The sequence below is a fragment of the Chionomys nivalis genome, chromosome 16, assembly GCF_950005125.1.
Source record: "Chionomys nivalis chromosome 16, mChiNiv1.1, whole genome shotgun sequence".
Lineage (NCBI taxonomy): Eukaryota > Metazoa > Chordata > Mammalia > Rodentia > Cricetidae > Chionomys > Chionomys nivalis.
In genome coordinates, this window is record NC_080101.1 from 34,915,834 (window position 1) to 34,942,550 (window position 26,717).

General features: G+C 44.2%; 1 protein-coding gene and 1 pseudogene across 2 annotated transcripts in view; both read right to left on the reverse strand.

Moving 5' to 3' along the window:
• The window catches only part of Bach2 (BTB domain and CNC homolog 2), a 329,480-nt gene that overhangs the window by 64,312 nt on the left and 238,451 nt on the right, over window positions 1-26,717 (reverse strand). For both annotated transcript variants that reach the window (XM_057790694.1, XM_057790695.1), the window contains exon 4: window positions 10,997-11,251. In XM_057790694.1, the coding sequence (XP_057646677.1) occupies window positions 10,997-11,239 (243 nt within the window). In that variant the 5' untranslated portion in view covers window positions 11,240-11,251. The remainder of the gene's footprint in view (window positions 1-10,996; window positions 11,252-26,717) is intronic.
• LOC130887952 (peptidyl-prolyl cis-trans isomerase A-like) lies at window positions 16,878-17,566 on the reverse strand (annotated as a pseudogene).

A 26,717-nucleotide genomic window follows, 5' to 3' on the forward strand; every position in this document is an offset into this window, starting at 1 on the left:
GAAAAATAAGAAATGGATGCATCTCTACCTATATACAGCCTACCAACGTTAAACCAGATCAAATAAATACTCTAAACAGACTTTTAAAGCTCTGTGAGATTGAAGCAGTAATTACGGATCTCTCAAGTAAACCATTCCTAGGCCCAGATGAATTTAGTGCACAATTCTACCAGACCTTGAACTAATACTCCTCAAACTATTCCAGAGCATGAAGCCATCGTTGTCCTGACACCAAAACTGGACAAGACTCAACCAAAAAAAAAAATTATAGGCCAATATCTCTGATGAACATGGATACAAAACTCTCAAAAATACTTGCAAATTAAATTGAAGAACATAGCAAAAAGATCATCAACCATGAGATCAGGCAGTATTCATCCCAGAGATGCAGAGGTGGTCAACACATGTAAATTACTCAGCACAACCCAACGCTTCAATAGACTAAAGGACACAAATCACATGATCATCTCATTAGATGAAGAAAAGGCCTCTGTCAAAATCCAGCAACACACCTTCATGGTAAAAGTCTTGGAAAGAATTTGGGTAGAGGGAACATGTCTCAGCACAGAAAAGGCAATATGCAGGGAGACCACAACCAACATCATCCTGAACAGAAAAACTCAAAGCATTTACAAAAAAATCAGTAGTAAAACAAGGATGTCCACTGTCTCTCTCTGCTTACCCTGTGTCCTAATGTTTGGTCTACTTAGTCTTAGAGCAATAAGACAAATGAAAGAGATAATGGGGGAAACAAGAAAGGAAGGAGTCGAAGTATCTGTATTTTCAGAAGATAGGACTCCCTCATCCCAAATATTGGTGGGACATGCCCATAATGTTCTTGTCATCTCACTTGCAAGGTGTAGCTAGTTTGCAGGTTTACCTGCAGATGCAAGAGACACAAAGAGTACCCCACACAGTCCAAAGAACTCAGTAAGAAAGACAGCACAGACAGAGTGAGGCCCTTGGGGCTAGCTAGCAGCTTCTTGGCCTTGCCTTTCAGCAATGTTCCTCCCTTCTCTACCTTTCTCCTTTGGAAATGAGCAAAACAACTCTAGTAGAGAATTTATAACATCAGGAGGCACTCTTTCGACTCATCCTACTCTCTCCCCCTCCAATGCTGCCGAGGACTGAACCAGCCCTTGCATCTGCTGGGCAACATGCTCTTCTTCAGATCTCTGAACTGACCCATATACATCCCATTCTGACGCGTGCCACTCAGCATGGCCTGATACACAAATGTAGCCACGGTGCGCCGGACTCTGCTCTGTTCCCCTTGGCTCTGGCTGCTGAGGCTGCTCTCGGGAATGATGTTATCACTGTCACCTTGAGGAAGAATAATCTATCATTTGGTTTTGAGCACAAAGAATAATAAGAAAAAAAATCAGTGGAACAAAAAGCAAACATGAGTGGCAGTGATACTTTATTACCATCTTTTATAGAAAAAAAGTAAAATTGAATAGCGACTGATTTCACAAGGTGGAAGCCTGCAACTGTGACCTCCATCTTTCATAGATTTCCTCTGAACGTGGGAATCTTTTATTGGCTACAGCCCAGCATTTCTCTTCACCTTCGGGCCAACGTTTTGGCTTGGTTGGGAACAGCTGTCAGTATTTCTCTTTGCTGCTCGTCAGTCAAAAACTGTGCTCATGTTGGAGGCTTGACTTCAACCCACCTAGGGTGTCGAAAGCACTAACTTCTTCACACCCGGTCTTCCCCAGGCTGTGCACGGAAGTCCGTCTCGGTCAGTACAGAGCAGCATCACTAGCTAGTCTGAAAGTGGCCTAACGTCTTTCTACATATTTCAGACATCTATGACGAAGTGATGAATTTTACTATGGGCACCAAGTTAATGCGGACAAAAGGGACGTGTGTGGAGTGCCGGTACATAATTGCTCCAATTCTCAAAACAAAACAAACCGATCCTTTATACAGCCTGGGGATTTGGTTAAAAACTAAAACAAACAATGCCTGGCATTAACCAATCAGTGCACATAAGTGTCTGTTCCTCCCGTGCTCCTAAGAACTGAAATCACTTTCTATCTCTCCATGTTTGTATATGATACGTTTTATTTAATAATTCCCGAATTACTTTCCTGGCTCACTTCACGTCCGCCCGATCAAGACTGCAGGTGTTCATACATAAGAATGTCCTTCAAAGGCTTTCCGTGTTCATGACTGTACACCCCCCAGAAATGCCACGAACATCATCCCGACAATAGAGCCGGAACCCGAAGCTGTCTGGTGACATTCCAAGTTTTGAATGGAATGTGAATCTATTAAGATTACTAGGTAACTTTATTGATATCCTCAAACTTGAGCCAGATGTTAAAACCGCCAAAGAAAAGACGGAACAAAAAAACCACTCCAGGACTCCAACTTGGGGTATTTTTGTATGGAAATTGTGTTTTTTTCTTATGACTCATTTCTAAATCACACCCTGTTCTCCCCATTTCATTGCAATCTCAGTTTTCAGGAAGCAAAGAGAAATAAGATACACAATATATAAGTTTCTCTCCCATTCAGCTTTTAGTTCAACAGCCCTGCATTCTCACTGGCAAGGTAGGCCAGGCAGTGACGAAGAGCTAGAAAGCTGTTCTAAGAGGCGCTGGATCAAACGAGTGCCACTCCATCACGGCTGACTCATTCATCCTCAGCACTCATTACCCGGTAGCCACGAAGCCACACTAATTGGACAGTGGCTTATTGCCAGCTTGTGTTGACATGACCCACAATTCCCTGGCTTCCAGCCATTCTGTCTCTTTATCACACCTTCTTCTTCTTCTTTTTTTTTTGGTAATCTGGTTGGGAAGTGAAATAATTTTTAAAACCTCTCTAAAGTGCTATTTAACTTCTTATCATGAATTAAAAGTTTAATTAAATACCCTGTTAGAGGCCTGGGTCCTATGATTAAATATGACAAAGTAATAGTTATGATTACTGATCAAGTGAGGAACTTTATAGTTCTGAACTTTGTCTTAAAAGCTATTATTAACTTTAATTGAGACAGCTAAGAGTCTCCATTATAGGAGAAAGACAGAAATGTAAGGGATATTTTGATCATATATTTAGAAAAAGCTTAAAAATGAATGAATACACAAATTACTTCACAAAATTTAATTTGGACGACACTGTGGTTAAAGGACATGTTACAGATTCACATCAAATGCTGATCACTGTGGTCACTTCATATCAAGGATCAGCAGGCATAATGGAAAGAGACTTTTAAAATGCTTCTGAAATCAGGCCACTTAAAAATACTTTTTATATGGGTCTGGTTTTTCGTATATTCAAGTCCTGCTACTACGCCAAAAGAGGAACATGTTTCTGAATGTTTCTTTAAATAGGATGCACTAGCCTCAGGATTAAAAAAAAAAAAAGGCAACAGGTTTGAAAACAGCTTATGTGTGTCTCATTTAAAATTAGCTGTTCCTGTGGCTGTCCACATTGGCTCCCCTCCCTGCTGTCAGCAGCATCCTATAGCCTCCAAAGAGACAATCCTTACAGCCCGCGCTCCCTGCCCATGGCTGGGCTTTCATTCACCCCCACTGAGACCAAGGTCCCAGTTTCAGGGCTGGAAGCCACCTTTGCCTTACTATAAATAAATTCTGCCTTCAGGCATTTCAGAATTATTAGCCCTCAATGCTAACACTTGAAAACTTCCTACTTGCCTGTAAGTAGTTGCCCAGAATATTTTGACTTCTTATTTATTTGCTTTTTTTTTTTTTTTCATCTCCTGCCAAGTCTCACTAATGCAACTTGGAAAATTGCAACACGGCTTTTAATGAGGATTCTGAGCTAAGAGCCATCTCACAAGCAAAGACTGTTCTCTCCTTTTATGGGAATAATAACACCTACTGTTTCTATAGCGCCAGCCTTCCAAGAAGCTGAGCATATCAGGTTTCATTAATCTGAATGGCAACCTGCCTGTCAAGCTGGGAGCCAGCATTGCTACTCTCTGCATACGCATATTGAAATGGAGGTCATTAAATGAAATTATTTTCTCAGGACTATAAAACCTGAGATGGTTAAGGACTCACGCTCTGCCTGCATCTCGCATACTCTGCCTCTGTTCTGGGTTGTCGTGCAGGCATCCCCTGTCCTCTGCGCTCTTTTGCTACTGTCTCCTGGGAACGTGTGAGACATCACCTTAGAACTAGGTAGGGGTGCTGATGGAAAGGAGCCACAGACCTGCACAGGAGTCCTTTCTGGAGTCTTATGGTTCTTTCCCTTCCTGAACAGCTTGTTTCCCATATCCAAGGTCTTATTCTGCTTCCCAATCCAAGCACCCCCTCAATTCCTGGCCAGCAACACTACTTCTCTCTCCCTCCAACCTAGAGCATTTCAGGGGTCAGAGACCTATAAGATAGGGTTACACCTCAGGGATCACCTAGGTCCACCCTGCCACTCTGAGAAGGGTATAGTTTTGCAAAGTTGAGTCAGTTCCTTGGCCAGTAGACCCTGACTTCTCCTGTGCACTCATGGGCATTTTTCCTGTTTCCTAGAGAATCAATCCAGTTTTCTTTTCCTTCTGGAAATTTTCTATTAGCTTAAGTAATGGAATCGGTTAGTTCTACTGTAGTAACAAATCAAACATCAAGTTCTTTTTTCCTTTCTTTTTACCTCCTCTCTCTCTTTCTTTCTCTCTCTCCCTCCCTTTCTCCCTCCCTCCCTCCCTCCCTCCCTCCCTCCCTTATTCTTCCCTCTCTCTTCTGAGATGGGGGGGGTCTCACTATTGCCAAGGCTGGGCTCAAATAACCCTACTGTTTCAGTTTTACAAGTGGCTATAAGTCTGCTTTACCATGCCTAACTAGATTTGGGGGGTGGGGTGGGAATCCTTTTTTATTTTATTTTATTTTTTAAGACAGGGTTTCTCTGTGTAGCATTGGCTGGTTGCCCTGGAACTCACTCTGTAGACCAGGCTGGCCTTGAGATCCGACTGCTGGGATTAAAGTTGTGTTCCACCACCACCTGGCTTCAGACACTAGATTTTAATGGCTTCACATGTAAGTCTGTTTCTTACTCAAGTACTCATGGTACAATGTGATCTGGCGAAACAGGGAGGCTCCCTTTTGCAGAGGGCAACTGTTAACGCAGTACTCACATCTGGTCCAAGTGCTCTGGATAAGGGACAAAAGAATGCATAGCTTTAAATGGGACACCAGACCAACTCCTGAAGGCTCAAAGGACACAAGAGGGAGCAGAAAGAACGTAAGTGGCAGAGGATGAAGACACGCCAGAGAGTGTTGCCATCTCGATACGATATGACAAACAAGACTGGGCCCTCCAACATTTCATCGAGACTAGAGGAGGTTTTATGGGCCCCACTCCATCCTGAGAAGATAATGACGGCTCACGGTTGTTGCTGGGGTAGAGTGGAGAGTATCAATTTCTCACAGGCTACCCACTGGGGGATTTGTTATGTTCAGAGGGGAAGAAAGACCGATGGCAGAGGGTAATGAGGGGTGAATGTAGTCAGAACACATCGTATATACATAAGAAACAGTAAAAACCAAAGGGATGTAAGCCAGATACCTGTCCTTCAATATTGACTCGGGGATTTGGGTCTCAGCTTCACTAAGTTCTTGGACACCAGCTAAATTGAAGAGAAAAGCCAAGAAGGACTCAGACCCACTTTTAACAGTCTCAGGCCAGAAGCGACAAGATAGCCCACCTTCCCGCCATTGGCTACACCGAGTGGCGTGACCTAGTTGATTACCAGGGTAGCCTTTCTTTGTGTGTCCAGGAAGGGAAGGAAAAGTGGGTGTGGTAGGCACTAGTACCACGTGTGCGGTGTGCAAGCATGCTGCAGTCTTTTCCGACTTAACGGAAGAGCTATTTCCCTTCAGCCACTGGCCCAGCTCTCTGCTTGAGCAGCCTCACAGTCTGCTGAAATGAGGCCTCTTTTCTGCGGAACACAGGTGGGTTGGTTTTCTGCTTCTGCATCTGCCTGCCAACTGCTCAATGAAATCACAAGCAGCACTCTCCACTGCTGAGTGGCCTTTAATACTCAAGATATTCAAATTCCTAACTCCAGGCTAGACTTGGCCTATGAAAAAGCATATAAATATATAAAGTATATATATGCATATATAAAACTGGGCATTAAACACTTCTACCTGGATGTCGACAGGCATCGCAGACTTCACCCCTACACACAGGACTCCCAGTCCTGCTTGGTCCTCTGCACCCACAACTCTCCAGTCTCGACCGGCTCAGCTGATGGTAATGTGATGCTTCCATCATCTTTGGAGTTAACTGCTCCTCTTTTCCTTCTCTCTGCTCTTATACCCAGCTTGTAAGGAGACCCCCTGAGCTCTGTCTTCAGCCCCAGAATCTGGCACGAGCATCCCTTCCTGCCATTACTGGGGTCCTCACACTATGTCTTAGCTACACCAGTGTCTACTTCTGCTCTGCTTCTCCCCTTGGCCTCTTTCGATCTATGTCTGTGTACACAGTCATCAAAACAATCGCTTGTGAAACCCTTCAGTGGCTTTTCTGTTTATTCTGTGCAAAGGTCAAGTGTCTAGCGGGGTCAGCGTCTGGCCTCATCTCCTCTTGACAAAGAATGTGGCACCCTTCCTCATTCAGATACTGTGTCAGGCATTTGGGACAGCTTCAGTAGCTAGGCCTTTCCTTGTTACTCTTCTGCCTCACTAACTCACCTGCTCACTCTCCAGCTGTCAACATGGCCGACCCGTCATCTCCCATCTCTCTGTCCTCAGAAGCTACCCTTGCAAACAAGCCTTCCTTGACTTTCTTGTCTAAGACCTCAATACCTGTGACGTGACATTCCATAGTCCCTTCTTCTGTTTTGTTTTCCCCAAAGGCATCTAACAAAGTACATTTGATATCTACCAATTTCCTTCCTTTTAGAATCTAAGTGAGGTTCACCCAGCACCCAGAACAGTCCTTCTCTGTGCACAGTAGGACTTGGACAGTGTTTGTTTAATGAATGGATAAACATACAAGGAAATGGTCCAAGGACGCTGATTGCTTGAGCCTTCATACAAGAGGGCACAGAGGTAACTTCAGCCAATGACTCCTCTGCCTGGAAAATTTGCCTTGATGGTTTTCCAGGCTAGTGCTGGTGACCTGGGGAGGGGGAGGGGTTGGCTCTGTGCTCAGGATGGGTGTTCAATTTAGAGCCTGTCCTGAAGGGCTTTTAATCGCAGGCAATCGTGAGTCAGGGCGATGTAGGGCTGGATGGCAGCTGAAGAGAAGAGCTGAGCTGGGCCTCCTCTGAGAGAGGACAGGAGGGACAGGGTTGCAGTTTGCTTTGGGAACTTTCCTAGTTCAAAGAGGTGTGGCAAGTGTGAGCAAGAGTGAGGGCAGGATAGAAGTTTATTCAAATTTAATGATGGGATTATATGAAGTTAAAGATTTCTAGGGAGCGAATCTAATGCTTTTTCTTAGAAGACTCGAATACAGTTAATTCCTAGCAGTTATTCTTTAGTGTGATGCTTACTTATTTGCCATTTCATTCGGATTCTATGATGTCATCCACTGAGCTAAGTGTGAGCCTACAAGGACTCTTCAGTGTGCACACAGCGAGCAGCAAGAAGCTGCGGTCTAGTGCATGGGGCCACAGACACATGTTCTGAATAGAGAGGAAAAGTTCTCCAAGGCAGGCGTTGGGACACTCATGGATCTGCAAAGGAAAACACCACTGGGGCTCCCTTACAGGTCCCCACTGTGTGGTAGTCTGAACAAAAAGGGTCTCCATAGGCTCATATATATGAATGCTTAGTCACAGGGAGAGGCACTATTTGAAAAGATTAGAAGGATTAGGGGGTGTGGTCTTGTTAGAAGGGTGTCACTGGGGTGGGCTTTGAGGCTTCAGAAACTCATGCCAAGCCCAGACTCTCTCTCTCCGCCTATGGATAATGATACAGCTCTCGGCTACTGCTCCGGTGTTTGCCTGCATGCATGCTGGCGTGCTCCCTGCCATGATGGTAATGGACTAAACTTCTGAAACTTGAAGCAAGTCCCCATATAAATGGTTTCTTTCATTAAGAGCTGCCCTGGTCATGGTGCCTCTTCATAGCAATAGAACAATGATTAAGACACACTAGAGAGATACTGAAGAGCTGCGTTACTATTAATATAAACTCATGTTAAGCAAGGGAAAATGCTTGTATCTACTTATAACTGAAGATTCCAGGAACACAAACAAGGGGAAGGTTTTAGTAGTTTAAGTCTGAGATGTTGCTCAAGGCACAATTGAAGTTGTGGTTTCCAATGCAGCAATGTTTGGAGGTAACTGGATCATGGAGGGATCTAAGCTCACCACTGAATGAATCCATGATGAATGGATTCTCATCTGAAGGACCACTGTGAGGGGTGGGAACTACAGAAGGCAGGACCGAGTGTGAAGGACCACTGTGAGGGGTGGGAACTACAGAAGGCAGGACTGAGTGTGAAGGACCACTGTGAGGGGTGGGAACTACAGAAGGCAGGACCGAGTGGGAGGAAAGATGGATATTGCTTGGCTTTTTATCTACTCTCTCTGACTCACGGCCATTATCAGGCGAGCAACTCTACTCTTCGGTACCCTTCTGCCATGGTGCTCTATGTTACCCCAGGCCTAGAAACTACAGAACTAGGTGATTATGGGCTGATACAGCGAACCAAAAGAATTCCTCTGCCTTTAAACTGCTCTTCTCAGGGTTTTTTTTTTTTTTTTTTCCAGTGACAGAAAGCTGAGAAACACACGAATGTAGATGATACAGGGACTAGAGAAACAAAAGTCACTTTACGGGGCCAGAAGCAACAAGACCAATACACAGTCAAGACACTCTTTACTAACACGATCAAAAAAGTCAAGTAGACTTTTACTGGATGTCCATGTGGCGGCAGTCAGCGTCCTCTTACTTTGCACAGATTGAGCAATGCCCTAGAAAGCAGCATTTGTATCAAGGGTTTGATTGGAGGAGAAACTTCTGGTTTTGGAACATTTATTTATAGCTTCACTTTCTTTACATTTTACTGGATATGTATTATATTTTGATAAATAACTTAAGGGCTTCAGAATGTTAGAGATTCTTAAAAGTAAGAACCTGGCTCAGAGAGGTTAAGCAGACCAGGATTTAAGTTATGATTGGAAACAGGCTAGGGCTTAGGGTATTCTAGGAAGCATGAGGCGGGGCTAACATATCATTGAGAAAAGACTCATGACATAAAGTAAGATTTTCATTTGTGTGTACATTTTAATACTTAATGTTTGGAAATGAGTAATGCACACACAAACTGTCTCTCAAACAGAAAACACGAATAAATACACACTGAGCATCACTTCCCGAGACTACTCTGCATTACTGGAAGTTCTGTCAATAGTTCCAGAGAATTCTAGAGTTGGAGTAAGGAGGGAAGGTCTTCTTACTCCCATATGGAGAAGAAAGATCTAAAGACTTACATCTGACAAACGGCCTGCTACAGGATGGGCTGGATTGAAAGCCTTGACAATTATGATCTTGGCTAATCCTAGGGGCAACTCACTGACTGCTACGCCTCCACTCAGCTCAGTCGAGAAATGTCCACCCTGCTCGGGGCCACTCCACAGCTGCCATTGCTCTGTCTTCTCTTGCTACCTGCTGCCTAACAGTTTGCTCCCTGACTTGACTCTAGTTACTCCATCTTTGAATGGTTTATTCCTGTATAAGAAATGAGAACGGAGCAGCCTATGGAGACTATGAAAGGATACCTATGTGAAGATATTTCAAACTTAGGGGGTTCACTGGCTGGCCGTTCTGCTCTGTGCAGGCAGTCACAAACGCTGTCTGGCAAGGGACTGGACTCTTGGGTCTCTTCCACACGTCATTTCTCGTGCTGTGGACTGAACGTGCTAGGCAAGTGCTCCACCACTGAGCTGCACCTCTACCCCTTTCTGCCTATTTCTTCCCTGTTAGATTCGGAGGAGATGCTCACTCCACCGTGACTCCCTACTGTTTAACATACAACCATCGACTCACTAACATTGTCCTGTGTTTCTGAAGGCATCTAGGCTTGGGAGCCTGGAACTGAGTGGTAGTTCTCATCTTTAACTCCTGGTTTAGGTCTTGGATGTCTCGTGAGACTGCTGGGAAGCGGAGGAGGTGACCCTGGACTTCGTTCATGAGGGCGAGGACGTGACCTGTGTCTCTGTGGGCCGTGCAGTACCCAGCTTGCAAACAGCTGCTCATGACTATGAGTTGTACACCGTGCTGGTGGTACACAGAGAATACTCCGTCCCACATGCAAAGTTCAAGGGTGAACAGCACTCTCCCCAGTCTTCTGAAAATACAGTGACTCAAAACGATTGAAGAATCATAAACAATTTGAAGAGTGATCAATTTAACGGTTTACCATTGTGAAGCCCATCTTCTGGGTCCCCTGCCTCTCAACCACTGTCATCTTTACACACAGTAAGCCAGGCTATTCACGTCCCCAAAGTACCAAGATGACTGTCTTTACCAAAGCAGTTAAGAAACCTGAGTAGGGGATATTTTCAATGCTGATGAGAAAAACAAATCAACAACACTTCTTAGAATCTCACTGCATTAATGGTGAGAAATGCTGGTGGCTTTTTTTTTTTTTTTTAATTCCTAAGCAAGAAAGGTCCTGTGAATTCTTTCGCTGTTTTATTCTCAGGGGAAATCTAATGATCCATTTGAAAGAGAGAAGACACAGCCATGATTCAAATCCTACACAGAGGACTGCATCAGACTGAGGCTCAACCGTTCAAACCCCAAAGTTTAAGTGAAGTAGAAACTGTGAGGGTCTGGGCCCCAGGTGAGGCTCTTTTCCCTTAAAGAAGCACACTCACTTTGCATTCATGCTCCCGAGGCTGCAAGTGCATCAACCAGAAACTGACTATCCTACAAGCCAGCATGGGGGTGACGTGAACACCAACGTAAGCATCATGCACATGTTACCTCTACCGCCTCCTTTGCCATTTTTTTTTTAAATAAGTCAACAAACCTCCTGTAACAACCACACAAAACACACCAAGTAACCTTACCTCTTCAGGCAAGCTGACCACGAGGTCATCTTTTGTCTGTCCAACCAGGGCTTGCCAGAAGTATTCGCTGCACGCGGCCAACACGGCCCGGTGGGCTCGGAACTCCTTCCTCTCCACGATCAGAGTCACATCACAGAGGATGTCCTTTTTCCGTTGGTCATTGAGGCCGAGGAGGATGTTGGCACAGTGGACTGTGGACTCATACACATACATGGGGGAGTCAGGCTTCTCATCCACAGACATGCCGTTCAAACCCTGGAAGAGAGAAAGGCTGGGTCAGCAGCCCGTAAGTGACAGAGAAGGTAAGGAGGACCGTCATCGCTCCTAGGTCCCTCAGTCAGCAGCCTGGCAGAGGGGAGAGGGCTGCTAAGCAGCACAGCTGTTCTGGGTTGGCGTGACAAAGTCAGAAACGTCTGGGAGGCTGCAACCTATTGCTTCCCTTCCATTCAACTAGATTTCTTTACCCTGCATCTTTTAATGGAACACCTTAACAATGGGTAGTTTTGATTTCCTTAGGAAGGAGGCTAAAATGGAATTTGTGTGTAAAGTCTAATTACTAACTGAGATTTGTGTTAAAAGGGAACACGTCATTTTGAAGTCTTTGAGATGCTGTTATGCTGAAATACATGCAAGTTCCTAAGTTGAAACTTGGCAAAGATGCTAAGTAGACTACATATTACATCATGAGCTATGATTCAATGGATGCACTAACGTGTAGATGTAGGTCTGCTATTTCATCCACCCTTTACCCTTCACATTATGGCGGCCATTCCTGTCTCAGATATGGAACAATGCTTTCATTGTCTCAGAGGGCCCAATGAACATCTTTAAGGAAACAACATTGCAATAGGAACCACGAGAAAAGATACATTCAGAGCAAGATTTACAAAGACTCCTTTGCTTTCAAAAGTAGCTGGGGAGTGATTTTAAAATGCACTGTCCACAGATGAATCAAAGGCTGGGTTTTCAGGAAGGCCTACTACCAGCATAAACCCCAGTAGCAAGTCCTTCTTTCCCCTGATTTTATTTTTGCTTTTGAAAACAGCTTTGGTATATGATGCTTAAATATTTGGAGTATGCAATTGCCATCTGACATGTGTATGCAACTGGGAAGCCGTCAACGCGATCAAGATGAGCATACCATCAGCACCCAAAGCCCACTGCAGCCCTTACACCCATCAGCAGCCCTGCACCCACTGCTTAGCTTTCTGACGTCTGTTGGCCTCTTCTAGAGTTTTATTTAAATGGAATAATGTGCTAACCTGTCTGAATTATCTTACTCAGAACAATTATTTTGTCATCTACTCACGCTGCTGGATAGAGCAAAGGTTTGTTCCTCCTTCCATTCTGTTGCTGAGAACGTAAACTAGTGCAGTAGCTATGGAAACCAGCGTGGAGGTGTGTCAGAAGCTGAAAGTAGGCTACTCATATGTACAGGTGTGCAACTCTAAGGCATACACCTACATGAGTTTAAGCTGACTACAGAGATACCTGCACATCTGTATTTATTATAGCATAGTCGAAATAGCCAGGAAATAGAAAGAAACAGCCTAGATGTCAATATTCAGACTAATGAATACAGAAAATGCCACGCACATACACAATAGAGTTTTATTCAGTCTTAAAGAAGACCTGAGTCATTATTAGCAGGAAAATGTGTGGAACTGGAAAGACAAATGTTGCGCGTTTTCTCTTATGTGCAAAATCTCGATCTAAACATGAAATCAGAAGGAGTCTATGTTAAAAGAGAACAAAAGAAAATAATAGCGGAAGATAAGATAACTCATTTCTTTTATATGCAGAATCTAGAATTAAATACACACTCATGCACACACATACGCCAGCAAGCGGTGATGGAGGACGGAGGAACACGTGAAGGTAGTGGGATGATAAATTAGCAAAGTATATGATATATGTCTATGAAAATATGATGTTAGTGAGGAGAGAGATGGGAGGGTAGGGCGGAGGAGGCAGGGATAACTAACACTAAAGATTTTGGAAAAGGCCATATGGAAATCTGCTATTTTATAAGCTTCCTAAACATATAAACATGTTTAACTGGAGGTATCCCACACAGGAGACTATACTCCTCCCAAGACTATATTCCTCCCAGAAGCCACAAGATGCCAAATAACCCCATTACTAGGTATGGGATACCTCCCCTCACGATGCTGACTAGAGGTGCCAGATACCCCTAAAACAATATAGGATTTTGCTATTGGTCTTGCCTGTTCACCAGAACTTACTGTTCACCTTGCCTGCTCACCAAAACCTTCCTGTTGAAGACACCATACACCTTTGCCACAGGACATGACAAAATCAAGTTAGCACTGACCAGGAAGTTTTCTCCCAGCTGGTTAGCGCTCATAGTCCTGGAGGTGCTATGTAGGCTGCTGGGAGAAAGTGCCATCAACAGTCTGTGAACCCTGTGAATTACAATAATGACTGGCATGGCAAGGTACTCCTGTGGGTGCAATAGTGGCACAAATATTATGGGGGTAACCAATCACTTTGTGATGGAATTTAAGGCTTTTCTTTCAGGAGGAAACAAATGCCTGGTACTGTAAATCTGGCCAAGAACCTATGGTTAGGGAACTCCTAGGCCACAGAGGTGGATCTGCTACTATCACCCTGCAAAATGGACTGCCTTCTAGATTCTTATCTCTACACATAAATTAGCGCAGCTTCCAAACCTCAGCAGAAAAGTTTCTCTGTGCAGTGAATGGTGGCTAAATGCAGAAACTTACAGCTGGTCAAAGTACAGAGAATAAAAGTCATGGAATGCTCAGAACAAAGGAGAACACTAAGTTAAACCCCTCTAAAAGGCTCAGGAATGATGGTGTAAGAGAGACAGAAAGATTCTAAGAGACAGAAATTGGGGAGAATCAGAGCAAAACAATGCTGGATGTTTAGTGTGTTGGTTACAAGTTGTTATGGATAATGGAGAGGAAAAAAACTAAACAAAGGAGATTAGATTCAGGGTCTAGTTTTGAAAAGAAAAAAGGGGGAAATGCTGTGGGATAACGCTCTTGTAACTGGAAAGATTCATCATGCAGTTTAATAAAATGTTGACTGGCCAGTAGCCAGGCAGGAAGTATAGGCAGGGAAACCAGACTAGGAGAATTGTGGGAAGAGGAAAGGCAGAGATGCAGTCATCGTCCAGAAGCAGAGCAAGCAAGATGAGAATGCCTTACTGAGAAAGGTACCAAGCCACATGGCTAAACATAGATAAGAATTATGGGTTAATTTAAATTGTAATAGGTAGTTAGTAATAAGTCTGAACAATAGGCCAAACAGTTTATAATTAATAGGAGCCTCTGTGTGTTTATTTGGGACTGAATGGCTGTGGGACGAGGTGGGATAGAAACTTCCATCTACAAGTGTTCCGGCAGGGCTTGGCAGGACTGATACACTCATGGACTGACAGCAGCAGGGGCTGTACAAGATCAAGCCAATCAACATTCTAGCACAGAGGAAGAAAGGGTTCATGAGCCTCCACCTATAAATGAGTAGCTATGGGCAGTTGATCACTCCTTGGGTAGGGAAAGCCAGTTTTCTTTAGGGGTGTGGTTTCTGGTAAGTCCATGGAAGTTCCAATAGATGGCCACACAGCACGAGTACATGAGTGAGTGGGAAGCACAGATTGAATTTGATGGGTGGAAGGGCAGGAGGGAGGGAGAGGAGGGGGGCACATGGTTTGGGAGGTAGAAATGGATCTGGGAGGGGTTAGGGGAAAGTGTGGGAACAAGTATGATAAAAATACACTGTATGAAATGATCAAATAATAAAAATATTAGAAAGTAAATACTGCAGGCAAAATCCATTATTTTGTATGCCAACTAATAAAACAGGAGGGTTTGTTACGTTACTGCTGAATTGTATTTACAAGTTTTAAGCCATCCGTAGCTACTGATGGATAACTGGACTGTTTCCAGTTTGGGACTACTATAACTAAAGCTGCTGGGAACATCAGTGCTTAAGACTTCCTATGGACAGGTACGTGAGTTTCTTCCAGGGCACACACAAGTTTAAGGTTTTAGGAAACCGACATTGTTTTCTCACACGGCTGTATCATCTTATGTTTCTCTAAAAGCATATGAGCACTGGCTCTTGATATCCCTGCCAACACTGGGCATCCTCGTAGCTGCACCTGATACCTCCCTGGAACTCACTCTGTAGACCAGGCTGGCCTCGACCTCAGAGATCTGCCTGCCTCTGCCTCCTGATGGCTGGGATTAAAGTTGTGCACCACCACGTTAAATTTAATTCTTGAAGCCGGGTCTTGCTTTATAGCCCAGGCTAGTTTTCAACACTAGATCCTTCTACCTCTGCCTTATGAGTGTTGGGATTGTATGCAACAGATATGAGACACTTTCCATTTCAAATCAGGTTGTCTGTTTCTTGCTGTGGACTCTTGAGAGTTCTGACTGCTCTCAACAGTCTTTTATGTGACAGGTTACTATTTCCCTCCAGTCAGCCATGGCTTGTCTTCTTCTCTTAATATTTATTCTTAAAGTTTTCACTTGATAAAACCCAATTATGTAACTTTTAAGAAATATATTTTACTTCTCTGATATCAAATCTAAAATAAAGTTTTAATGCTCTATGAATATATTTTCAAATTTATACCTAAATATCCAAATATTATTTTAAAGTGTCAACTTGATTTTTCATTGTTAATATATAAATAATTTTATATTTAATGATGGAGATCAAACCTAGAGCCTCTTGCTAGAATTCTAGGCAAATATTCCAATACTTAGCTACACTGCACATTATACAAGAAACAATTTTGTGTAAAGATTTTGTATCCTGAAACCTTGCCTAATATTAGTTCTCATGGCCTTTCCTGAAGCTTCTATAGCATTTATGCAGTGAAGATAATGCTGTCTGTAAATGAAACATCAACTTCTTTTTATGGATGCTTTGTGCATTTTTGTGACTGACCATGCTGCCAGTGGCTCTGCTGTAACACTGAACAGATGAGAAGAAAAACCCTTGCCTTGCCGAGGTTGGGGGAAACAGCATTTCACCAGGATGCCGATGTTAGCAACAGGTGCTTCACAGATGCTCTTGCTGTGGGATGAGGTCTCCACCCATTCCACATCCTTTCACTCACATTGCTTTAACTAAGAACCTGATCTCAGAATCCCAGCCCTGGGGAGGCCGAGTCAATACCACAAATTTGAGGCTAACCTCTGTCACACAGCAAGAACCTTCAGAGAGAAAGGGAGAAAGGGGGGCAGAGAGTGGGAGAAGAGGGGGGGAGAGCAAGGAGGGGGGAGAGGGGAAGATAGGGGAGGGAGAGAGGTGAAGAGAGGGGAAGAATGGGGAGGGAAGGAAAGGAGGGGAGAGAAAGGGAGAAGAGAGGGGAGAGAGAAAGGAGTTGAGAGAGGAGAAGAGTGGAGAAAGAGAGGGAGAAGAAAGGGGAGGGAGAGAAAGGAGGGAAGAGAGGGGAAGAGAGAGGAGGGAGCAGTTCAGCACTTTAGTTTTATTCTTTTTTCCTCCCCTGTTGAAGATTTTCTCTCTATCACGCATTTCTCATGGAATAACGTGACCGTGATTTTTTCTCTATCACGCATTTCCCCATGGGATAATGTGACTGTGATAAGCTCTGGCTTTTCTCCTTCCAGTCTTCTGGGTCTGTGGCTGTGGAGCGTTCATATCTGAAGGTACTTCAGCCATCATTCTCTCAAGGGTCTTTGGTAAATATTTTTGCTGTCTCCTTCCCTACACTTCTTACAATGGCTCAAGACTTGCCAATTAGAAACTGCCTGCCAGTTCAGATTGCCCTGCTCATGTAAAAATGTTTTGTTCTTTTTCTTATAGTCCAGCCTGGGTGGTCTCCACTTCAGCAGTCTTCTGCAAGTTTTTTTTCTTACTTAGTTTTTATTCATAATCATAAACTTAACTCTGCAATCCAGCTAGACTTGAAGGGGAATGAGGAAAATATGGAACCCAAAGAACTTCAGTGAGAGCAGAGATTACAGGGTACTGCGAGCAGATGGGGCTGGGGTGCTCTCCTGAGCTACAGAAGGAATGGTCTGGTGGGTAAGAAGCCTGCAAGTCAAAAAAATTAGAGTTGTCCACAGTCGGAAATGGTGATCTTCTTGCTGGTCTTGCCATTCCTGAACCCAAAACGCTCCATGGCTTCCACAATGTTCATGCCTTCTTTCACCTTCCCAAAGACCACGTTTGCCATCCAGCCACTCGGTCTTGGTGCTGCAGATAAAAAAACTGGGAACCGTTTGTGTTTGGTCCAGCATTTGCCATGGACAAGATGCCAGGACCTGTATGCTTCAGGATGAAGTTCTCATCCTCAAATTTTTCTCCGTAGATGGATCTGCCACCAGTGCCATTATGGCGTGTGAAGTCACCACCCTGGCACATGAATCCTGGAATAATCCTGTGAAAGGAAGAACCCTTATATCCAAATCCTTTCTCTCCAGTGCTCAGAGCACGAAAGTTTTCTGCTGTCTTTGGAACTTTGTCTGCAAACAGTTCGAAGGAGACACGGCCCAAGGGCTCGTCATCGACTGCGATGTCGAAGAACACGGTGGGGTTGACCATGGCTGCAGCAAGTGGTGAGAGGGGACAGCGGCATCTGCAAAGCCTCTTCTGCAATTTTTTATCTCATTACTGTGACCTTATATATTGATTTAAAAAAAGGTCTAATATGGGTCTTTTAAAACATCTTCCACATGTTTGCTTAAGATTTTTCATCTTTCTTTTGACCTAACATGAACAAAACCATAATCACTATGGGGGATATTTGGTGTCTGTATGGGTTCTGGCCCACATCCTTCCACACAACCCCTGTTTCTTTGCATTATTGAGCACACTTAATTGCATGTCAGACATTGTTAGTTAAATTTTGGACTCAATTTTGTTGCCAATGGATATTTTGTGTTATGATATTTAATTCTGAGCTTTGTTGCAAGACCCAGATAAGGTTCCTGGGAGCAGTTTGAACCTTTCAGGTTTTGCATTGGACAGCATTTGGTCTGGGGCTCTTTGCTCCCTACTGTGTATTCATGACACGTGCGAACACTGTACTTCGTGTCTGCTTCCATCAGGGTCTTACATCTATCTGGCTATGAAGAACAGGCATTGATCCTAAGCTTTCTGAACTCTAAGCTCCTTCTGGTTGGAAAGCAAGACTTTCCCCATGTTCAAGAGGTCTCTGCATTCTCAGAGACTACAAGCATGTGCCACCTTGTGGTGCGTGATCCTAGTTAGTCTGATTAAAACAAAACTCGGAGTCCGATATTAGGGTGAAAGCTGGAAGATCAGAGGAGCAGAGCAGCAGCCACAGAAACTTCTTACCTCTACTACATCTCAGACCAAATGGGGGCTCCTGTCTCTAGGAACCCTCAGACTGAATGGGGGAGATCCTGTCTGGTCCTACCTTATATTCCTGTCTCCACCTCCCTAGTGCTGGGATTAAAGGTGTGAGCCACCATGGCCAGGCTTGGCTTCTCTCTCTCTCTTTTTTTTCTTTCTTTCTCTTTCTTTCTCTCTCTCTCTCTCTCTCTCTCTCTCTCTCTCTCTCTCTCTCTCTCTCTCACTCTCTCTCTCTCTGTAGTTAAGTCTCTTTACTACTTTAGGCTTTTATTCCGTCTGCTTTGACCTGCCAAGTGCTTGAATTACAGGGATGCAACACCATGCCTCATTTTACATAGTGCTGGGAACCAAACAATGTTTTGTGCATGCAAGACAAGTACTTTACCAACTGAGCCACATCTTCAGCCCATCAGAGCTGTGTAATACAGGTTCAGTGGATCACACTAGGACCCTATCGCTTGCTTGACAAACACTTCGCCAACTGAGCTGTTTGCTCAGGCCGCTAGTGTACTGAAAAGCATTATTTCATGTATTTTATTTTTAATAGTTGTTCAGGTTGTTGCTCAATATTGTCTCGAAGAAAAAAACTCTGGATTTATTTTTTTAAAATTGGTCTACACATGTGTTTATGGTGTGTGTGCATGTATGCGTGAGCACGTGCCATGGCTCACGTGTGGATGCCAGAGGACAGCTTACAGGTGTCAGTCCCTGCCCCCTCTTTCTACCATGTGGGCTCGGGGATTGAACCTGGTGCTTGTCTTTACCACACTCCCCCCTCCAGTCATCTCAGTGGCACTCTGGATCTATCAGTTATAATTTCTGCAGAACTTTACAATAAGTGTAACAACTTATCACATTGCTAACAATACAGGATAAATTACACTATGCTACAAGAGGTCCTTTTAAAAAAAGTCTTTGTGAGGAAAACAGATGAGTTCTACGGCGTTCAAATAAACAAATGAAGTATATGTAAAGTTGATTATTCACAATCAATTACAAAATTAAATCAGAAGAATAACATTGTAACTGACACAATCCAATTAAAACAATCCTAGTCAGGGAATAAAATCAAGGTCTCTGGTGTCTGACTAACACTAGAAAATTTCGGGTAAACTCTTTATTCCCTAGTAAAGAACACAAGTGTTTTCTACTGCCTTCCTTTTTAAAACATTTATTTTTAATTGTGTGTATGTCTGCATGTGGTATCCTGGCAAGCTAGAGTCATCTGAAAGGAGGGAACCTCAATTGAGAAAATGCCTCCATAAGATCCAGCTGTAGGGCGTTTTCTTAATAGTGATCAATGGGGCAATGGAGAAGGGCCCAGACCATTGTGGGTGGGGCCATCCCTGGGCAGGTGGTCCTGGGTTCTGTAAGAAAGGAGGACGAGGAAGCCATGAGGAGCAAGCCAGTAAGCAGCACTCCTCCATGGCCTCTGCATCAGCTCCTGCCTCCAGGTTCCTGCCCTGTTTGAGCTCCTGTCCTGACTTCCTTTCCTGATGGACTACAGTGTGGAAGTGTAAGTTAATAAACCCTTTCCTCCCAACTTGCTTTGTGGTCATGGTGTTTCATCACAGTGACAGAAGCCCTAATGAAGGCATGTGGGTATGTGTATACAAGCGCAGGTACCCACAGAGGCTTACAGAGGACATTGGATCTCCCGGAGCTGGAGCAGCAGGCAGTCATGAACCACTGATGTGGGTGCTGGGAACCACACTCAGGTTCTCTGTAAGAGCAGCAAGTGCTCTTGGCCCACCAGTCACCTCTCCAGCCTCTCTGGTCTCTTCTAATTAACTTTCATTTCCTTGGAATGTTTCCAGCATTTTCTCATCTGCCATATCAAGTCTCAATACTGATTTCTTTTCTCTATTCTCAAATTATTACCTTTGGTCCTATCGCATCTAGCTTTTGTCTATTCGTCTACACCAAGTACTGAGTTTAAAAATTTTAACAGGTTATATTCATCAGGAAACACTCAAATCCTGGCTGAGCAACTAGTGTTCTAGGAAACAGGTGACATACTAGATTCACCAGAAGGAGGGGGCTTATAAAGGGTACCTCATTTTTCAAATTTAGTCACTTTGAAGAGGAGGACAAATTACCTCCAACTAGGAAGCTACAACCATGAACAATGGCAAAACAAGTCAGAGGGTGGATTATCATATTCCAGGATACAAGCAAGGCTGGGTTCCCTCAGAGGAGTGTCTTGAAGACCCAACCTTCTCTTAAAACAGGCTTTTGAAAAGAAAGGGGATATAGCCATATATGGAGTCCCAGTTGACAAAGTAGGATATAAAAGTCACATTAGCATGGATATCATCTACCCTGCTGGCTAAATCCTCAAGTAAGTTTTGAAGACATCCAAACTATATTAGTTCTGTTTATCAAACAGTATAAACTGAAATCTATTTTGGGGTGGTGATGGGGGTTGAACCCAGGGCTTTTCACATTCTTGATGTCTGAGCCAGGGTTTCTATTGCTACGATACAACACCACGACCAAAAGCAACTTAAGGAGGTAAGGGCTTATTTCACTTATGTTTCCACAGCACAATCTAACACCGAGGGAGGTCAGGCCAGGGAGGAACACTGCTTCCTGCTTCGCTCCTCATGGCTTGCTCAGTTTGCTTTCTTATACCATCCAGGACTACCCAGAGGGGATGGGCCTACCCATGTCAATCATCAATCCATCCAGGACTACCCAGAGGGGATGGGCCTACCCACGTCAACCATCAGTCCACCCAGGACTGTCCACAGAGGGGATGGGCCTGTCCACATCAATCATCAATTCATCCAGGACTACCCAGAGGGAATGGGCCTACCCACGTCAACCATCAGTCCATCCAGGACTGTCCACAGAGGGGATGGGCCTACCCACGTCAACCATCAGTCCATCCAGGACTGTCCACAGAGGGGATGGGCCTGTTCACATCAATCATCAATTCATCCAGGACTACCCAGAGGGAATGGGCCTACCCACGTCAACCATCAGTCCATCCAGGACTGTCCACAGAGGGGATGGGCCTACCCATGCCAATCATCAGTCATGACAATGTTCATAGGCCAGTTTGATGGGGACGTTTTTTCAATGGAGGTTTTACTCCTTCCAAAATGACTCTAGCCTGTGTCAAGTTGACATAAAAACTAGAAAACACCAGGCAAACCCTGGAGTTCATTATCGTAAAAGTGTTGCTAGACTTTAGCTGGTGATTTTCTGGATAATTCTATCGACTGTAGTTGTCCCATTGTCTTCCTCTTTACTTCTCCACGGACCCTTCTCCTCCCCGAGTTCCTCAAGCGTGATGGAACGCATCGTTCCTGCGGCCCCTTCATCCCCCACTCATCACGTGTTTTCTGTGAATGCTGATCTGACTCTGGCTCTTCTGTCTATCAGTGCAGCTCCATGCTCTCTGCTTTCTGTTTCCCCTCATTCCTAATGTTAATTAAGCAACACTTGCCGCCTAATGCAGCAAATCAGCAGGGATTGCAGGATCTAAGAATGAAATACTTCACAGTGTGGGGAGCATGGATCCCAGAATAGCACGCAGGAGTCTGACAGCTAGTCTTTACTCTAAGCAGTAGACAATGTGTTAAAGTATGTAGACATTAGCTGAAGTCAGATTGTGAGAAAGCCTTCCAAAGGTTCTGATTTGGGTTTTGGCTGGATCACGTTCTTTTTTTGCATGCCAAAAACCCCAGCTGCACATGTGCACAGCACACACACCCCAATCATTTCTTCATATGCTTTAGCAGGAAGAGCTAATTACTACTACATTATCATAGCATGTTCATCCCCTCGGAAGAAGCTCCACAGACCGCAACTCTTATCAGTCAAAAAATACAATATTAATGAACGCCGATTCTTTTCTTAACCACTCTTCATTCATTACGGGATCATGTGCCGATAGTCAAGTGTCTAACAGTTCTAGTGTTAAAAGTATAATTCACCAAGTTAAAAAATCCACAGTGGGGAATCTGAAAAGCTGCAATTCACAAAAAAGTGAAACGTTAAATTTTACAGACAACCTGTCATGTCTAGAAGGCTGGGGATGAAAAGAAAATGAATATGCCTTGGGGGTGAAGAAAAGGAGTAAATTATAAACCGTTTCACTTGCTGCTCCCCACATTTCTCCCAGAAACAGTGCATGAAGTAAACACTTCAGTAAATCAAACACTAAATTATTTAGTAATTGCTGAGTGAGTATCTGCTTTTAGCAGGCATTTAAAAAGTTATTTACTGTAAATCTGTAAGGGTTAGTTTTTAGAGGAGAAAGTTACCAAATCTCTAGAGATTCTCGAGTGCACAGAGCTACTGTAATGGCTTCGGTATTACTTCTGGATGGGGAGCCCTTGCTAACATCAAACTCCCTACTGAGAGAGGAAAGCAGCTCAACTTGGGTGTTTCCTAATGGAAAAGTGAGTGCTTGTCAGTTAATGTCACTGGTGCTCCAGACAGCTAACTGAGGTCCTGCCACAGAGCAGGTAAAACGTTCTTTCTTTGCTCAAAGACTCCATCTGCGGTCTTTTGCTAAGGGGACTGAAATTTAAGGCCGTTGTTAGGGCTGAAGATGTTACAATTGCATCATCAAGTCCTTAGTAGTTCTCAATGGTCCCCCTGGTTCAGTATAAATGTCCCTTTTCCTTGACCTTTGTGACAATGGTCAGTCAAGACACAGTTGAAATCCACCCGGATCTGAACAGGGAGCCATCATGAGAGGCCCTGCATTTCTGGGGATTGTCTCATTTGTTCTTTTACACACATCAAGATACAAAATATTCTAAGCTCCAATAAGATCGTAGTGACCCTTCTAACTTTCCCCATTTAGACAAGATCTGGGTGGGGAGTCAGGGTCTGCTCCAGAAGCTGACTAGGAAAATAGATTACAATGGTAAGGCAGACTGTGTGGATCTACCAAAAGGGAAAACAGAATCAAAGACAAGACCTGAGCATCAGCCTGGAAAGAAGTAGGGAAGTTCGACAATATTAAGTCTGTGATGCTGTGAAGCAACAGGAATCCTTGTTTGTTGACAGTTGGTTTAATAGCTCTGGAGAACGACTTGCATTGCCTACAGAAGTTGAAGGCACACATGGATTATGACCCATAATTCCACTCTGAGGTTCCACTGTGGAGATACTCGTGAGTTCCTAAACAGAACACTAAGGGCATTCACAGCTGCATTCTTTATAATAACCCTCTAGCAGAAACAATGAAATGTCAGTCAGTAGCACTGGGGGATACAGTATTTATAATGCACTTATATCATGGAATAACACAGCAAATTAGAGCCACATGTAGCATGCAGATTAATGTCACAAACCTAATGATGAATGTTAGCCTATAGAAACAATATAGAAATCATAATATGTATTCCAATTCTATTAGTGTGTTATAAATGGACAAATCTTAAATACCTAGAGATATTTTATGAAATATCACTAGGATATGGAAGGCACTATGGAATAAACTATTTGTATTCCCAACAAATTTATCTATTGAAGCCCTAACTCCCACCGTGACGATGATCTGGGAGGTAGGGCTTTCAGAGGTAATTAGATCATGTTATGATGGTGGAGTCTTCATGAACAGAGTTAGCGCCAATACCAGGGATCCCTCTCGTTCACTTTCTACCACACAAGGACACAATCAAAAGATGGCTGTCTCAGCCAGCAAGAGCCCTACAAGAACCTGACATGCTGGTACCCTTTCCAGCCTGCACCCACTGGGAAGTAAACACTTGTTATTTGAATCATCTAGCATGGCGCTTATGTGTTTGGTTTTGTATCTACAATCAGTTTTACAAAGACAAAGTCTCTCTTGAAACTAGAAGGGTCCAGGACCCCTAGGATCCCCAGGCTCCGTGCCACCATAAACTATTTTCAGAGATTCTATGTTTTCTGTTCTCACAAAGGCCAAACCTGTTTGTGCACCTCTGCTTTCTTATTTGTAACATGAAGAACCTGGTGAACTCAAAGGATTCCTTGTTTTATCATCTGTGTTTCTATAAAAGTACAAGAGTTTTGGGGAAGTCTTGAAATGCATGCATTTCTAACTGCAGTTCCTAAAAGGAAGTTAGATAGGTTGGAAACAATGAAACTGGCTGGATGAAAAATGCCAGTATATAACTCAGAGGGGGATGAAGAGAGACAGAGCTCCTCTCTGTGTGACCTTCCCTGTCACAAACAAAGTCAGTCCAAAGAGAAGAGGAATCAAAGCCAATTTCACATCTAGTAAAGCACAGTGCCGGTTGGGGCACAGAGAAACCTGCCTTCTTCCCACCTCACACAGTGCTCTGTAGGAGCAGGACTGGACTCTGCGGCAGCATCTCAGAGGATGCTGGTCCTCTCTTTCTTCTGCATCTCTGCCCAGTTATCTCAGGTGGGACCACACTGTTTAGGAGGCCAGGGAGAAGGTCACAGCTTGAACTGAACATAAGGTGGGACAAAAACCATTACTGTCAAATGAATGCAGGCATGTGAAAGGGTCTTTATGCCAGGCTGTCCAATGTGAGCGGTCACCATCGATCGTGGCTGGGTGATGGTGTGGGTGTGGGCAGGGGAGGACAGTGAGGGAAGAGGAGTGTGGCGCTGGGAAGGGACAGACAGGCCAAGCAGCTGTTGAACCATCTAGCATGGAACTGGTCTTCCCCTTTGATAGTTTCTTTTTTGTCTTCCTTTTGTTGTTCCTTTGTGGCAATCCTCCCATCTGAGGGTGCAGGGGACACTCCTATCTAGTGTCCTGGGTCAGGCCAGCTTTCCTTCCGAAATTGTGACATTCAGTTTGCCTCCCTTGTCACCTTGCTGTGGTCTCCATTTCTAGTCCTTTCTCACACATCAATTTCTGCTTCCCATTAGCATCTGCCTCTTAGAGGACAGAGAAATGTCATCTCTTCTCTACATTTTTCTTTATCAGGGCATCTGTGCGGCACATTCTCTCTCAAAGTCCCCTTCTAGCCTGTAGACGATTCCCCTAGAGCTTCGTGCTGTTAACGTGAGAGGAATCTGTGAAGAGTGATTAGGAGCTAAATGAGGATGGTGGAGCCTGTTTACTTCATTAAGGCTCCTTCAGGGAAAATCTGAGGACGGGAAACTGAGAGATAAGGGTTAATACTAAAAGAATAAAAGATCCATTTGACTCAGAGCAATCTCCAGTCTGCCTGGATTCTATCAGACACCCTTCTCCATGGGGAAATCATTACAGAGAAACGACATGCAAAGTGCACCATAAAGCGTCTGAGTCAAACCAGAGGGAGGATGACTCAACGGATCACTTTACATTTTAATAGAAGGCGCTACAGATCTGTACAGAAGGCTCAGCTCAACAGGGGCTCGCTTCTCCTCCCCAAAAAAACGTCTCCATCGGGTGGGAGGGGAGTTCCCAGAACCTAGCAGAAATTATTCTGTCTCAAAAAAGAACCGAGTCAAAAGCGACAGAATCAAAGGCGAAGAAAAGACAACAGAGAGTCAAATGTGGAACACGGGGACTGCAAGCCTGCCTAATTCTGACCTCTTCGCCACTATAGGCACTGGGGCAGAACAGGAGAAACTCAACTCCCCTGTAAGTGGGCTTTAGAAGTGTTGGCGAGTCAGACACGGAAGAAGAGGTGAGGATGTAAGGAGGGAACAGGTCAGAGGTGAGAACAGAATACCGAATGTCACAATTAAAAATAATTTTGTTTTTACTGAGTCAGTTTCAAGCGATTTACCATGATTACTAACATCAAAAGTTTAGCCAGCAGGCCAGTGACAATACTGGTCTGGGGTTTGCCCTGAGTTCCAGAGGCAGTAGCGGTAACGTCACAGAGGCTAGCACGTCCGTTATTGTCTGCAGATGCTAATGTGTGGAACTTGCCAAAGGCAGAACCAACCGACTATGATTAGGATGCTAGAGACTGCATCACTGAAGCTACGCCCTTCTTTGTGCACAGGACCACCTCTAGACATACGGGAAGCAGAAAGGTCCGCCTGTATGTGAGGAGAATCTGGAGCTAGGTGACTACTCACTCCTGTGATTTCTGCTCATGTTCTCCAGGCTCTTGAGTGGGCACACAGCTTATAGGGCAGAAGGAAATAGTCACAGTTTCAATGGATGCAGAAATACAATGGTCTTGATATTTTCGTTCTGATGTAATTAGCATTACTGTGTATGGCGTGTGAGCGTGGGTACCACAGTAAGCATGTGAAATAGACGAGCTCTCCTGCCTTTGTGGGATGTGAATAAGAGAGAACTTGCTTTTTCCACACTGGGTCTTGTGGACACATTGTGTCCCGAGACATTGTCTTCTCTGCAGGGATGCGAGCAGAACGGAGGAGTCTCAGACCACACACGACTCACTGGGTCACTAAGGAAATAGAAATGCAATGCCCCAAATCGGGCAGCATC